Here is a 15,585-nt window from a genome sequence, read left to right on the forward strand (position 1 = left end):
CTGTGAAGATGTCTGTAAAGGACTGAAAACCCATTTGATAAGAATAAAAAAAATGCAAATAATGTGTAGTATTTCTTTATTCAAGCTACTGTACATATTCTTTATAGGCTATGGAGGTAAGCTTCCACTCTTGCAAACATGAAAAAAAATTAATGTAAGGCTCAAACAACAACAATTTAATTAATGGCCTATTGTAAGTATGCAATCATTTAAATGTGATTTCTTTTTACATCACACCTCAATGATTCTTACTTCATAACAAAAACACAGGAAACATATTTAGTAGTCTAAGATTAGTTTGAAAGATTGAAGATCTAAAATAAACTATTCTGTATCTACGAAGAAAGATAAGGGACACAACAAGGACTATTGCTAATATTTTAAGTATTCAATAGCCCTTATGTTGGTAAAAAATAGCTGTACTTGTTCTTCTATGTAGAGACATGCAACGGTGCCACCAAACTGCCTCTTGTCTGTACTCTGCTATCTCAACCGTCACCATCAGTTCCTGACCGCCCTGCTTATAAATATTAATGAGCTTACCCTTACATATGCGAGATCCCTTTTGAAAACTCAAAGGCCTATTCTCTGATTGGCTGACAGCTGGTTTGTGGTGACGCCGCCCACAGGAACTGATGGTGACAGTTGAGATAGCAGAGTACAGACAAGAGGCGGTTTGATGCCGTCGTTGGATGTCTCTGCGTAGGAGAATGCATTTACATAAATCTAGTCAAATTCGTCGTCCCATTCCTGCTCGTCGCTTTCCCTCCCGTCCTCCCGGGGGACGTTGGCGGGTTGGATGTTGGTCAGGAGGTCCCGCATGGCGTCCATTAAGGCGTGTATCCCACGATGCAAGTCTGTATCCTGTCCGCCAACGGCCCCCTCTGCTTCGTCAGCCTGGCCTTGGACAACGTTCCTCACAGGCTGGTCCTGCAGAAGATATTCAGTATGTTATATTCAGTCATTCATTCATTCATTCGTCCCATACGGCTGATTAATTAGCCGTAGGGGCAGCACAACATGTTGTGCTGTATCAATAGGCATTTTAGTCCCCTGGCGGCGCCTATCTCCTCTCCGGGGCATGGTGAATGATGTAAATCACCGTGTGGCTGATACGACACGAAGGTTCGCCAGGCCTCCGTCCGGGTGATTTGTAGTGAATCACCAACTCCAGACAGAATGGTTTGCTCCATCCACACCGCACCATCGCATGTGTGGGGGTTCTTTAACGTGCATGGGGTGTGGCTCTCCCCATACACGGGACCTCCATTTAACGTCCTATCCGAGGGACGGCCCCAGTCGAAGCCAGGTACTCACTCTCACCTGAGTATATTCAGTATGTTATGTTAAAGGCTTCATATGACCTATGCAGTAAAGGCAATATAAGGCCACACCAATTTTATTTGTTGCTTCTCGTATTCACCTGTTCATTTTCTTTTTTTTTCATTTTGACCAAAAAAAAGTCCAGAGAAAAATTATCACAGGTTTTTCTATCACATACCTATAAATATTACCATCCTGAGCCACATACACATAATTTCAGTCTAAAAATAGTACCTTTTATTCAGAACATTGGTAACAAATTAAAAGAAGGGATTCATTGTATAAAACGTGCCATTAAACTCCTCAGGTTGTTGCTTTTTGTGTTATTTCAGCCGTATATCTTTACCTCAGACCTGAAAATTTTTTTTTATTTATTTTTCAACCTGTTAGTCCAAATTCTTTTCTGAAAAAATCCGAGAACCAACCAATGTGGCCTTATCAGTGTTTGTAAAGGTAAATTACTGTCATTTTTACAGGTACAACTATCATTGATGACTGAAAGTTATCAAAGTTATAACAATAGCCTTACTACACCATGCAATAGAAAAAAGAAAGATTATAGACCTTCGAAAAAAGAATTAAAGTACCTGTTTAAAACCTTATGTCAGTACAAAGAAACATGCACACGTCAGATCCAATGACACCAAATTTCCTACGATTGCAAGAGTTTTTTTCATAGTAGAATGTCCTGGAAACTAGTTATGACAGGTTATTCTAAAAGATTTTACAAAACTTATGGGACCGCGTAGCGCAGCGGGACCGTCGTCGGCCCGTGACCGAGAGGTTGCCGGTTTGAATCCGGCTGCCGTGTCATCGATCTTGTGCCCTTGGGAAAGGCACTTTACACGATTTTCCTCACTTTACTCAGGTGAAAATGAGTACTAAGCTTCGGCTCGGGGCGTCCCTCGGATAGGACGTAAAATGGAGGTCCCGTGTCTGGGGAGAGCCATACCCCATGCACGTTAAAGAACCCGCCACACGTGCGATGGTGGGGTGGTACAAAATCCTCCCGTCTATAATTGGTGATTCTCTACAAATCACCCGGACTCCAGGAAGAATACTGACATATCAGTCACTAATGGAGATCTGTATAACCAAACCAAACCAAACCAAACCAAACCAAACCAAACCAAACCAAACCAAACCAAACCAAACCAAACCAAACCAAACCAAAAACTTTAAGTGTAAGACAACATATCTGTCTGACCTGCTGAGTGTTGTAGTTTGGCATCATGGACCTGAGGAACAGGGACAGGGTGCTGTGTTCTCCCTCTGTACCAGCTGGAACTCGTCTTCTGGAAAGGCAAAAGGTAAATATGGAATATTGATAACTATTGCCTTGTGGGACCGCGTAGCGCGGTGGGAACGTGTTCGCCCCGTGACCGAGAGGTTGCGGGTTCGAATCCGCCTGACGTGTTACCGATCTTGTGCCCTTGGGAAAGGCACTTTACACGGCTTTCCTCACTATACTCAGGTGAAAATGAGTACCTAGCTTCGGCTCACGGTGATTTACATCATTCACCCAGACGGGAGACTTGTCGCATATGAAAGGGTATGTCACCCCGTAAGGGGCGGTATAACCCCGTCGTGTGTAAACATGTGCGATCACGTCGACCGATGATGTATGTTCGTCTGTATCTCTGTGGATCTGCCGCTACCAGCCCAAAGCTGCCTAGGCAGATCCGTGTAATGAGTTGTATCATTGTCAATAAATAAAATAAATAAATAAATAAATAAATTGTCTTGAAGTTAAACAGTGTGGCAGATTTCTGTCCTGAAGTGTAAATATTTCAAGCCTGCTATGAAGTCAAATTTACTACTATCTTACCTCTGTGGCCTAGTGTAGCTAATGATGGCATTGGCAGGAGGAAGGGGATCATAGGACAGCACCGGAGCATTGGCTAGATCCTGTGGGGAACCAAAGATAAAATATGCGGTGATTATGAACATTTTGTATGTGTATGTGCCAAATTATTTTCTGCTAAGAAATTACAAGCACAGAAAGCTTTACGTTTAAATTCTATACATACATCTACATGTATGTTGTATCTAACCTAGTCAAAACATTAGACAGAGTATTAGGAAGGCAAGTGAAATATAACACTATTTGAATTCCAAATGACCAAGCTGATTACATAATACTTAATTTTCATGTAACATAATCATGTGCCATGGTATGATTGCCAGGTCGGTGTATTATGTCAAATATTAAAGGCAGTTATACCGGCTAAACAACTCAGATACATATACTTCCACTAGCAACATTAACAACAGAACATTGGCTGACCCTTGGCAGTGCAGCTGTGGCATCCTTGATCTCAGACACGATGATGTGCCTGTAAATGTTCCGTGGGGTGCCTTGGTACCTCAGCTGTCTCCTGTCAAAGTAGAAGACACCGTAAAGATTATTCCCAACATACAAAATGACAAAGCCTTATAATCAAAGCCCCTCTCCCACACATTTGACAAGATTTGTCCATGGTCATTGCTAAATCAAAAAATTGCCAGACATACTTTTCACCTGACAATATACATCTGTACCCCATAACATACATTAGGATGGGGCTCAAGGACCTGACAACAACGGTTGATCTCTGAAAACTGTGGGATGACTGAAGGACCAGCGGCTGAGTTACTGCCAAAAATGTCCTTTAGAGCTCATAGACTGGTTCTGCTGTGTGGCAGAAACATACTGTACATCTTGGAAGGGATGGAAGAACAATGTGACAAGTTTTGACAAGTTTGACAAGTTTTATTACAGATGCACGGCATAGCAGCAGTAGCTGAATTGCGCCGCCATTTACAATTTTGTACATTAAAACCAGCCATGATAAAATCTGTTCGTTATCTTACAAACTTAAAAGCAAATACATTTACAAGCATTTTAGAATTGTACCATACTATTGAAGGGTACTCATCGTTCCGAGAGGATTATAAAAATAACGAAACAAAGGGTTGTCGTACAACAATATAGTTACATATAATCAAGTGTCTTATCGATGCAGTGTAATATACATTAGGATTAGCGCTCAGTTCGGTGAGGGTAGTCACTTGTTCAGTAAATTCACAAGATATGGTATAGGCGAGTTCTTGTATCTGTCTGTACGGCATAGTGGCATGTCCAGTTTCTCTGAGCTGCGAGTGGAACGTCCAGTCATGTTTAATATGTACAGTCAAACCTGCCCAAGCGACCGCCTCTTCTTAGTGACTACCTGGCCATTACGACCGCTTTTTCTCGGTCCCGAAAATTTTCCCCATTGACGTAAGGATTAAGTGACCTCTTCACAATGACCACCTGGCCAAAAAAATTGGGACCAAATCCCTACCCATAACGACTGCATTATTTTCAAATCTTGAGGTGTCATCGATTTCCAATAATAACTGGCACGATTTTGTGCCCAATTCAGTCAGTTTGCGTCGGATTTTGACTATTACGATGCTATATTCAAAATAAAGATGGCGGAGGATGCACGTGCGTGTGCTTGCTATTTGCCATTAAACACAACCGTTACGGAAACCATTGAAACTATGCATCTAGCATGTTGTGAGTCAATACTCTTCTAACCGACCACCTGACCAAATCAACTGCTTTTGCCCAGTCCCCCCGGTTTGACTGTATGTCCTACTTTTTCCTGCCCTCCTCCACCAGTGGGTCCCCCTGGTCCACCCTGTCTAGTACAGCCTTCACGTTCCTCTCCAGCCACTGCATGACCTCCGGCTCCTTCCACAGGGGGCTGGTCCTCCCCACAAACAGGGCCACCAGCTGGCCTAGGGCTTCTGGTTGGCTGGGAACATGCAGACAGGATGTTAGAAAACGCATACATGTACAAGCACAATGATCAGATAATGAAAGATTTTACATTTGCAAAGATCATATTATGGAGTCTAGAAATAGTTTGTAACAATAAACGATATGTCAATAAAGGTTAGTCTTTTGCACATTAATTCATAGTTAGGATTTTTAAAAGAATCTGTTCTCCAACTAGATACTTTTGCATATCAATTTTATAGGATATGAACCTGTTCTCCAACGAGATCTCTTAAGTGTCACTGATGAAATGTAATGGACATATGACCGTTTCCAAAACCATATCCAGTCGTTTGAGTAATTGCTATTTGGCATATAAAAAGTAGCCTGTCCATATACCTGACTTGAGCCTGTGGACCAAAGAACTGATGGTTCTCCACTTCCTTGTCTGGGTGGATAGAACACTTATCCAACAGGGGAAACAAGACCTGGAAATGAAGAGAACATTGCTGATGTTTCTGGATCTTTTTTTTGCAAAGATCAGAAAACGTGAATTGGACAGTGTGCAGAATAGCATCCTAGTAGCAGTAGCTGCTATCAAAACTAATTTTGTCAAACGTGAATACCAGGTACTCATAAAAGTACATGTCAGTCCCAAGGAGAAGTTCCATGCTGCTTAACTGACATACACAGTCATACTTTTCCATGTTGTGATGAGGTTTATATGAAGTATTCTACATGGGAAAACTACAACAGAAATCTATTGGCACAGTACTTACAGATGGAAACATGATGAGAGCCCTTTGTAACTGAAACAAGGAGAAAAAGAAAGTTAGCATTACCTGTGATTATATATCCGAAGTTGAAACTGGATCATATGATATGTAGTGGCAAAGGAATACAACACACACATGTCATATACATCATAGCAATTAGTTATTTAGATCTACCTGGGGTAATTTGGAGACCCCAAACAATGTTCCAAAGCATATCTGATACAAACGTGTTGCATGCCTTTTGTCAGTTCTAAGTCATCCGAAAACTGTTGCGTATGATCATCCGACGCAAGCACGACTAGTAGAGGCCGAAAGAGGTCAGGGATGATACTTCTGATATTTAATCCATTTCATACCTTCCCGTGTGCCTGCACGCGTACCAGGACCATACTATTTTCACAGTAGGGGTGTTTCTACGTTGCTAAATGTTTTTGTATTTACAAAACTGTAAGTCTATTTCCATTGGGTTTGAAAAGATGAGTAAGAGGTTTCCTGTACCAGATCATCAGCATCCTCCTCCTCTGCCTCCTCCTCTCGGCTCAGCTGGAATGTTGCCATGGCAACAGACAACGCCCAGTTAGGAAGCTGTGAGAGGTTCCTGTGGATCTGCAGAAACAGTAAAGTAAACTAAAAGACATTTGGGTTATGATAACTGCTTGGGTATCACTGTTATAATAATCCAGATACATGTAAACAAAAGTAGGAGAAAACAACTCAAGATCAGACAGGAGCATCTGCTAACAAAATGGAACTTTTCAAGTAAAGTTTTACATCATTCCATGAGTTTGTAACTCTTTATGGACTGGAGACCTAAACAGTTTTAATATTCACTGCAAGTCAGTGTGCATAACATTTTATGCAGCAAAGTCATCATGAAATTGTATAAGGAAAGGACAACACTTTTTTCAAAAACCATCTGTGAACTATATCCTCTACTCAATGACCATAAGGCCCACGGAATGAAGTAAACTATTCACTCTTGTATGAAGAAAATGTGTAACACTTATGACTGATGCAGCTAGGTATAATCTTTCACAGTATATAAAGTGTAAAGGCCTATATAGTCATTTATGCTGCTTTCACAATGCACCAGATAGGCAGCTGATAACAACACTAAGCTGGGATACTAGCATATGCCTGAGGCATTTCCACAGTACTTCACACAATTAAGACCCAAACCATGGGTTCACAATCCTGCGCTCAGGTATTCAACGTGAGGTGACTATCATGAGGGTATGTATGGGGGTATGGCTAGTATGTAAAAGACTGGTGGGCTACAAATGTATCCCCTTTCAAGTCCTGGCCAGCATATATGGTAATATAAAAGTTTCTGTTTTGGTACTGGGAAGTTGCTACAGTTGCATTCCTAGAATAAAATCCCCGTTGTTTAAGGGGCCTGCTATCTCGCAAAACCACAACGCTGGGCATCCATGCATAAAGCGATGAACACACCCTGCCCTACTACTGTGACACACGGCACCAGAAGGACATGATACAACCCTGCAATTTGTACAATGGGTGACCTGGGTGAGTACAAATTCTGCTACACTGCCACTTTACATGTAGCACTTAGTAGTTGTTACTAGTACCAAACATGTTAACTGCATAATGACAGAGGTTGGGAGGCATTTCTTGGGACATTGAAGCAGATTGATAGTTGTTTTAGCCTTGGGCTTTATCATATTACTAAGTGAAGGACGGAGCCTTTGTTTCATGGTGAAAAAGTCTCTCAAAAAACTACCACAATACCAGCAAAAACGTATATTTGAGAGTTGGTTTTAATTACAGATGAAATTCTTGACTTCCTTATTAACAGACAGATGTTCAAGCTTTGTGTATATGTATTTGACTTATTAAAGTATCAATTTGCATAGAACTGTTGACCTGGCAAAAGCTAGGGTAACATTATCAGGTTCAGTTGAGTAATTCTCCTCCAAACTGACATAGTTTAAGTTCATCTTAGGATCTTTTAAAACATACGTTGTTTCGTTGATACACGGTTTCAAACAAATAGTCAATTTGGAAGACACAGATACATTTGTGCATTTGCACATTAAAAGCATTTCAACATGGGTGCACATGTACATGTGGTCTCTTGCAAAACATGCACAACATGAAAGCTGCATATTATGCATTTACTAGCTAACATAGAGAGTAAAAACATGTCAATTTCAGAGCAGCTATTTCTATGAACAAAGAACAAAATTGCTGTCCTGAAAACCAGGTATTTAGTAACGGTTGGAAAGTGAAAATATGTCAGCCATTGCCCTCCAGCCTTTTGACACTTTTCTTCTCATCAATCATTTTCTGTAAACAATGCCCATCCAGTGCAAGGCCTGTCCTGCACTGTGTGACACTCAGAACATTCTGTCATCAGACAAGGTCGATATTCAATGTAATGCCTAAGGGCACGGTGACATAGGTCTTGTAGTCGTCGTATGCTTGCTAACTTCGGGCATGTTATGGGACAGCCATGCATGCGTCCTTCAAAGTACAGCTGTCTTCATACACAAAAAGCTGTCTTGGATCCCTGTCAGTGGTTGTTTCTTTCACAGCCTGCTTAAAAATCCTACAATATCAAAATCGTACAATGATCGCACGACCTCAGTGACCGTGCCCTATTAAACTACCAAACAAAAACAAGAGGCCAACAGCAACCTTAGTAATAGTATGGAGAAGGTTGAATAGCACTGTCAAAGTACAGTCAAACCTGTATTAGGGGCCACCTCTACAGAGGGGCCACCTGTCCATAGTGGCCACTTTCTGTCAGTCCCTTGGGTATTTTATCTACAAGTTGCCACCTCTATACAGAGGCCACCTGTCTATAGTGGCCAAATTTGTCCGGTCCCTTGAGTGGCCGCTATAGACAGGTTTGACTGTATGAAATACATGCAAAGTACTTTTGTACGCCAATACAGAAACCTGATTATACTGTAATTGTAGTCAGCCAGACAAACAGACGCACAAGATATTGTACCACTTATTGCCCTCCTGTTCTCTGTCACCAAAACAAGGACAAGGCTCTTTACATTGCAGCAATGTCATCACAATGATACACATACACAGGGCCCGAAATACTTTTTTCAGCCAGGTTGTCCAAGTGGCAACCTGACTCAAAAGCCAGGTTGCGCCATCAACATTTCAGGTTGCCCCACTTTCAAATTGTTACTTTCTTCAAATCAGCTACTTATCCATTATCTTTTCTTCCAGTTATATGTAACTATGTAATATGTTTTATGTTATCAAAAAATAAATACAAAAGCTTATGCATGTAGGTGGGGAAAAAGCAGTGTTCAAACTGCAAAATTTCAGGTTGCTCAGTGTGCAACCTGGGTTTAAAATTAAGTTGCGCAAAGCAAAATGTGGTTGCATTTTCAAGTGGGCAAGTGGGTATTTCGAGCCCTGCATACATGTTATGATGTACATGCATGCAAGCTTCTAATAATCTTGATGAAACATTATCTAGTTGATCCAGGCCAAGACTGATCAACTGACAAAATCGTGACCGCAGTGAAAAGCGTAAACTGACAGCACACCACAATGGCGCTGAGGTCAGCACTTGGGAAGGTCTGCTGTTGTCTGAAGGAGAAGAAACTGGAGGAAGACGTCCAGATTGGTTCTATGGAAGACATCAGAGATGAAGACGAAGAACAGCCACTCATAGCAGACCTTTTTAATGATGAGGAGTTCTTGCAGCAAGATGAGGAAAAGGTATTTGCATTCATGTTTCCTACAGTTCCGTATGTCAACATAAATTGTCTAACATATCTAGACATGTCTGTAGGGATAATACAGAATTTTAACATTGACGCCTTCAATTGCCTTTATGAGTTAAATTTTTTATTTTTTTTAAATTGAAAAAAAAAAAAAATCGCAAGCGAATCCAAGAAGCAACAAATAAAATTGGTTTGGCCTACAGACGAACCAGAAAGAACATCAGGGACAAGAATTGTGTCATTTTAAAAGTGTAAAGGGTTATGGTAAAAAATGTTTTAAGTTTAATCTCATGAAGTGATGATAATCTTTCCTCCACACTAGGTAATTGATTTCCTTGCCAGTGATGAGCTGATGACAGACAAGATTGACTGCCAGCATGTGAGTGAAGACCAGTATGACCAGTATTTTGAAACGGAAGTCTACAGCGAGGAAGCGGTCTTCGAGGCTGCCATGAACTGGCTGGAGAAGTCCAAACAGGACGAAGACGACAAGAATGCCGCCAACGTTCTCCAGGCAGTGCGACTGACACTACTGAAGCCCAGTCAGCTGGAGAAGTTAGAGCAGCATCCCCTCGTGATGGCCTCGACTGAGGCACAGGAGATGATCCAGCATGTCAAGCTAAAGAACCAAGAAGTCAGTCTCAGATTTGCCAAACTAGTTATAATCTTGAAGATATGAGTTTCCTGTCACCACTGTTGATGCTGAGATCAAAAAGCTGTTGATATATACAAAAAGATACATTTTGAGAAAGTCAGTTTCAACTCCAAAGCAGATTAGATGGGACCTACACAAAGTTACTTCATAGAGCACACCTCTGAATATATCTTGGACTCAAGATGCTAGTCTTAAAACAATTTCAAAGTCTGCCGTGGCTAACTCACAAGCTGACTCACCCAAGAGTAAAATTTGCGGGCCATTGGGCCAGGAAATAGTTTCGTCTGTTCTCTTATGGAAACCAAGTGGTTCAGGGTACATTGCAGAAGTTTGACTTTTACGGACACTTTAACTAGAGACTCTGGTATTGAACTTAGAACAAGCAATGTTAAATAGGGCTCTATGGAGTGTAATATGTACTAGCCTGGTCCCAACATCTGGTTGATAATGTATGTAATGTATGTGCAATGTAAATCCTATTGAGTGCACCAAGCTGCCTTGGTGGTATTCTTTCAGTTCTGACCTTTAGGGCTTTGAAATCAGAGACTAACTTTTGGTTTCTGCTGATGCAGGTGCCTGTGGAGTCAAGTGATGAGGATGACTTTCAGTCTACTTCCTCAGAAGAAGAGGAGGAAGAGGAGGAGGATGCTGATGAGGAGGCTCCAGAAGATCAGGCATCAGAGGGGGAGGATGACATTGGTGAAGACTTCAGCAATCACACCAGGAGGGGAACAATAATCCTAGACATATGGCAGCGGTTACTGCAGAACCTGAGGGAGGGGGGTAAACAGCCACAAGAGGAGGCACCCGAAGCAGACTCTCATGAGGCAAACAATTCAGAAGACAATGAGAAAACTCAGGGGTCAAGCTGGAACATCTTCAGAACCATTGGCAGGCTCTTTTCAAGATCTGAAGAGGAAGAAACACAAGATGCCCCAGAAGACACACAAGCTTTGATAAGCGAACCAGATGTACCAGAGCAGCAAAAGTCACCTACACGCGCTAAAAGGAGGTGGATGCAGACTGTAGGGAAGATCGAACTGCAGAGAGCTTTAAAGAACCTGGACATGAATCCAAAGATAAGAAGGGAGAGGCTTGTTAAGTCCCTTTACCTTGATGAAGCCAACGCAGATATGTTACCAGTACCCGACATCGATGCACTTCGAAGACCGCTGACACTGAAGGAGGAATTTGAAAATACCAAGCCTTGGGAGATGGTCACCAGAATGAAGGAATACCAGGATGCCATCGGAGGGGTGGTGAAACCACGGAAGTTTTCCGCCAGCATTGCTGACTTGGCAGATATGGAGACGTGTTACATGTACAAGCCAAGGAAAAACACGCTCAAGGGAAGGAGCAGTATTGGGAAGTCTGAGATGTGCCTCGAGATCATAGAGCGAAATAAAGTCAAGACAAACAGATTGATTCACACAGCTAAAGAGCCTGCACAACAAACAACCAAGACAAAGAGAAAGACACGTGATTCGAGGAGAGTGAAGTCAGTGGCATTACTGAACTTTACAGAAGTTGATCTGATTGCACAAGCAAAACAAGAAGCTAGTACGGTTCAACAAATCAGCAATGTTCAAGACCAAGAGATAAATGGGTTACAACAAGAGAAGATTGAAAATAGTCTAAATCAAGAGAAGGATGAGATTGGTTTACACAGAGAGGAGAGTGGCAAAGAGTTACACCAAGAGGAAAGTGAGAACAGGTCTACTCAATCGTGTAAGGATGAAGATGAGCCAGAATCAAAATGGAGTGAGTTTGTAGACAAGATAGAGGATGGTGCAGAGGAGGTGGTGGAGACGGTGAGGGAGGCAATGACCGATGTCGTAGATGCAAGCAAACTAGCTGGAACAGCACTGGTGGGCATGTTACATGCAGTGGGGGACTTGGTCACCGCTGATTCCTCTTCAACATTATCTTCCTCCAAGAAGAAGAAGAAAGAACCCGTGGATGTCAACAAGATCTTGCCTAGCATACTTGAGTACAAGCCAAGGAAGGGGATGGCAGAACATGTCTTCTTCATCTTTGGGAAGCCAGGCATTCTGTGCTGTGATGCAGACACCAAGTCCTGGTACAAAGTCAGCAGCCTCCCAGAAGACTACGTCGAGTCCCCCAGCATTGCTGCAAACACGTGCATGTTTTACCTCACAGGTGGCGCTCTCATGGTCACCAGTAAGAAGGGAAATGAGTACAAGAAGACCGTAAGGAGGGGATACGCCTACAACTTCATGAAGGACAAGTGGACCAAGCTGCCCCGCATGAACACCCCGAGGTATGGCCACACGTCAGTGATAATTGAAGGCACGCTCTACGTTATAGGTGGAGAGAATGAGGGCAAACCGCTGGTCCACTTGGAGAAGTACAACCAAGCTGCCAAGGTGTGGGAGGTCTGTGACTCTGCAGACATTGTGTCCTGCAAGCCGATCCTGGCAGCCTGTCACCGGCACAAACTCTACATCATCTACCAGCCTAACTCACACCAGGCCATCCTGCGGGCCTACCACACTGAGAAAGACATGTGGTACAAGAGGAAGTTGGAGCTGCCCTTCGAGCCAAGCATTTTTGTTTCAAATGAAGGCAAACTGTTCATTGTGAACATGAACATGAAGAAGAATTTCCCGGCGAGGGCCAAAGTCTTCCAAGTTTGTTTTGACGGTAAAATCAGGGATGGTCCTACCACCATACACTTGTCGCAGTACATCGAACCGATCTACCGCCGTCTCCCAAACCCGCAGGAATCTCCCCACATCATCTACCTCCTGGCAAATGAATATGTGAAGCCAATGATGGTAGACCTACACATGGAAGAGAACCTGACAGCAGAGCCTATCCCGGACACATACCGTGTCATCAAGTATGACCTTGGTAGCCGAACGATACGCGACCTTGACAAGATCAGGGTGGAGAATGTTCACGGCTGCCTAACGAGAGAGAAAAGTCACGTAGGCTGGTATGCGAGGGACCTGACACCCTGCGATAACTTCAGGATGAGGACGTGGAAGACACTAGAAGATGACACCTGGGAAGTGGTGGTTAAGAAGGTAAGGAAGGCGGAGTTAGAAGAATCGGACAGTGATGATGCTGATGAGGCCAACCAACAGACAGAGGAAAGCCAGGAACAAAAGATAGAAGAAGAACAGGCTGAAGCAACACAGGAAGAGCAAGAAGGTCTTCCATCCCAGCAAGAGGAGGGTCAAGATGTAACTGGTGAACAGGCTCACCCTCAAACACCTGAAGCTTTGGAACAAGAAGATCAGCTAGGTTCAGGACTGGAACCTGGTCCAGAGCTGATAGATGTTGAAGCACAAGTCATACAGGAAGATGAACGAGCTCCTGAACAAAGTTACCTTCAGGAAGCACAACAGCCAGAGGATCATGAGTTAGACACTGAACAAGGTCAACCAGAAGAAGGGTATGATGATGTTTTGGAAGAACAACAGCAACATGTTCAAACAGAGGATGGTGGTCATGATCTAGAGCCAGGGCACGAGCAAGAACATCCTACCTCAGATGAGGAGCAAGATCTAGAGACTGAGGACGACCAAGACAGAACTACATCAGAAGACGATTTGGAGTCTGAAGAGGAGTCGTCTGAAGAGGAGTCGTCTGAAGAGGAGCAAAGTGATGATGAATCAGACAGTGATGAAGAGGAAGAGTCTGAGGAAGACACTGAAGAGTCAGGATCAGAAGAGGATGAAGAGTCTGAAGAGGAACAAAGTGATGTTGGATCAGAAGAAGATGGAGATGATGAGTCTGACACTGAGACTGATGATGCTGGAACAGAGGATACACAAAACCTTAAAGAGGAAGAAGAGGAGGAAGAGAATGCTGATTCAGAGGACCTTGAATCTAAGGAACCAAATGATAATGTTGGATCAGAAGGTGAACCTGATCAAGTTAAAGAGCTGGACCACAGGGGACAAGAACAGGACAATGATTCAAAACCCGAAGAGGAAGGAGGCCATCTTGAAACTGAAAAGAAATACACCACTGACACTGAGAGTGAGATAGAGGAAGAACAAAATCCTTACAGTAAATCAATGGAGAATGCTCAGGAACCAGAGAAGAACCAGTATACAGATGGGGAAGGTGGTGTTGAGAAACAGAAAGACAGCACTCAAGGAAATGCTCCTGACAGGTTGACTCATCAAAGGATACCAGGACAGATACTTGTCTATGGTAGTGATGACTCAGAAGTAGAAGACCTTTTCCCAAAAGGCCAGCAAGATCCACAATACAGACGAGACTCCACCAAGTACTAGTATGAAGAGCATAGGAAAACAAGACAACTATACTAGACAACACCCAGTTGAACAACCAACTCGAGAACAAGAGACAAAAGAGTCAAGGCTTGAAAATCTCAAAGAACTATTGAGGCAAGCAGAAGAAGAAAAATCAAACAAGGACATTCCAAGTGAAGCACAGGGCCAAGAGCAAGGCTCAGAAGTAAGGAATCAAACCCAAGAGTCAGACACACATCGTCAAGACAGGCTGAATCAGGAAGAAGATGATGACTCTGATGAGATTGAGGCTATGTAAACAGAATACAGGGTAAACAACAATGGAGTGATACATGTATATGCAGTATTGGACTTGATAGAAACTACATTGTATATGATAAAAATCTGATATCAGCATATTAGGCAGGTGTCAGAGTCTAACAGAGAGAAGAGCCTTAATATAAACAATATGATAAAAATCTGATAATAGCATACTGGGGGTAGAGTCCATTCCAAGACACCATGAGGGTTTTTAGACGATATTTATAATTAGTCTGAATTATTTTGAATAAAAGAATATCTGAGCCACAATAATTAAATTATTTTTAAAAAATTGACTGAGAAAGTACTCATATATTTTAATTCCTTTGAATATTTTAGAAACATTTTGAAAGTAACTGTACAAAAATATCTTTATTTAGAATAATTGTGAAACCTCTGTGTGATTATTTCACATTTACAAAAAATGGTAAACCTCGCCAAATGGTTAAATTAGTTTATTGCCCCCATAAAAGTAAGCCCTATTGTTGTATCTGTATATTTTTAGATTTCACTGGTGGATCCTTTGTGGTGGGCCATTGTTTCATGGCACCCAACCATACTTTGCAAGGATGTGTGTATTGCTATCTTCCCAGCCCACTGAACCATTTACAAAAAATGGTAGATAATGGTAGAATGCTGTTATCATTATTTAGAAACCATTAGAAGTATCCAATTCCACACGATGAATATTTCCAACGTTTTACAGGACCAGGGAAATATTTATAAAGTTGAAACAGTGTTACAAATATTTCTGAAGTATCAAATGTCCTAGACATATAATTACAAAACTTTAAAATCAATTCTAAACAATGTCCAC

General features: G+C 42.2%; 1 protein-coding gene across 1 annotated transcript in view; it reads right to left on the reverse strand.

Moving 5' to 3' along the window:
- Positions 1-59: 59 nt before the first annotated feature.
- LOC118418171 (transcription factor 25-like) overlaps positions 60-15,585 on the reverse strand; it is a 21,958-nt gene continuing 6,432 nt past the window's right edge. Inside the window, exons 11-18 of the mRNA XM_035824007.1 lie at positions 6,346-6,474; positions 5,851-5,880; positions 5,471-5,559; positions 4,950-5,108; positions 3,611-3,701; positions 3,152-3,231; positions 2,531-2,618; positions 60-930 (exon numbers count right to left, since the gene is read on the reverse strand). Of these exons, the coding sequence (XP_035679900.1) occupies positions 727-930; positions 2,531-2,618; positions 3,152-3,231; positions 3,611-3,701; positions 4,950-5,108; positions 5,471-5,559; positions 5,851-5,880; positions 6,346-6,474 (870 nt within the window). The 3' untranslated portion in view covers positions 60-726. The remainder of the gene's footprint in view (positions 931-2,530; positions 2,619-3,151; positions 3,232-3,610; positions 3,702-4,949; positions 5,109-5,470; positions 5,560-5,850; positions 5,881-6,345; positions 6,475-15,585) is intronic.

The sequence above is a fragment of the Branchiostoma floridae genome, chromosome 6 (assembly GCF_000003815.2).
Source record: "Branchiostoma floridae strain S238N-H82 chromosome 6, Bfl_VNyyK, whole genome shotgun sequence".
NCBI classification, from domain to species: domain Eukaryota; kingdom Metazoa; phylum Chordata; class Leptocardii; order Amphioxiformes; family Branchiostomatidae; genus Branchiostoma; species Branchiostoma floridae.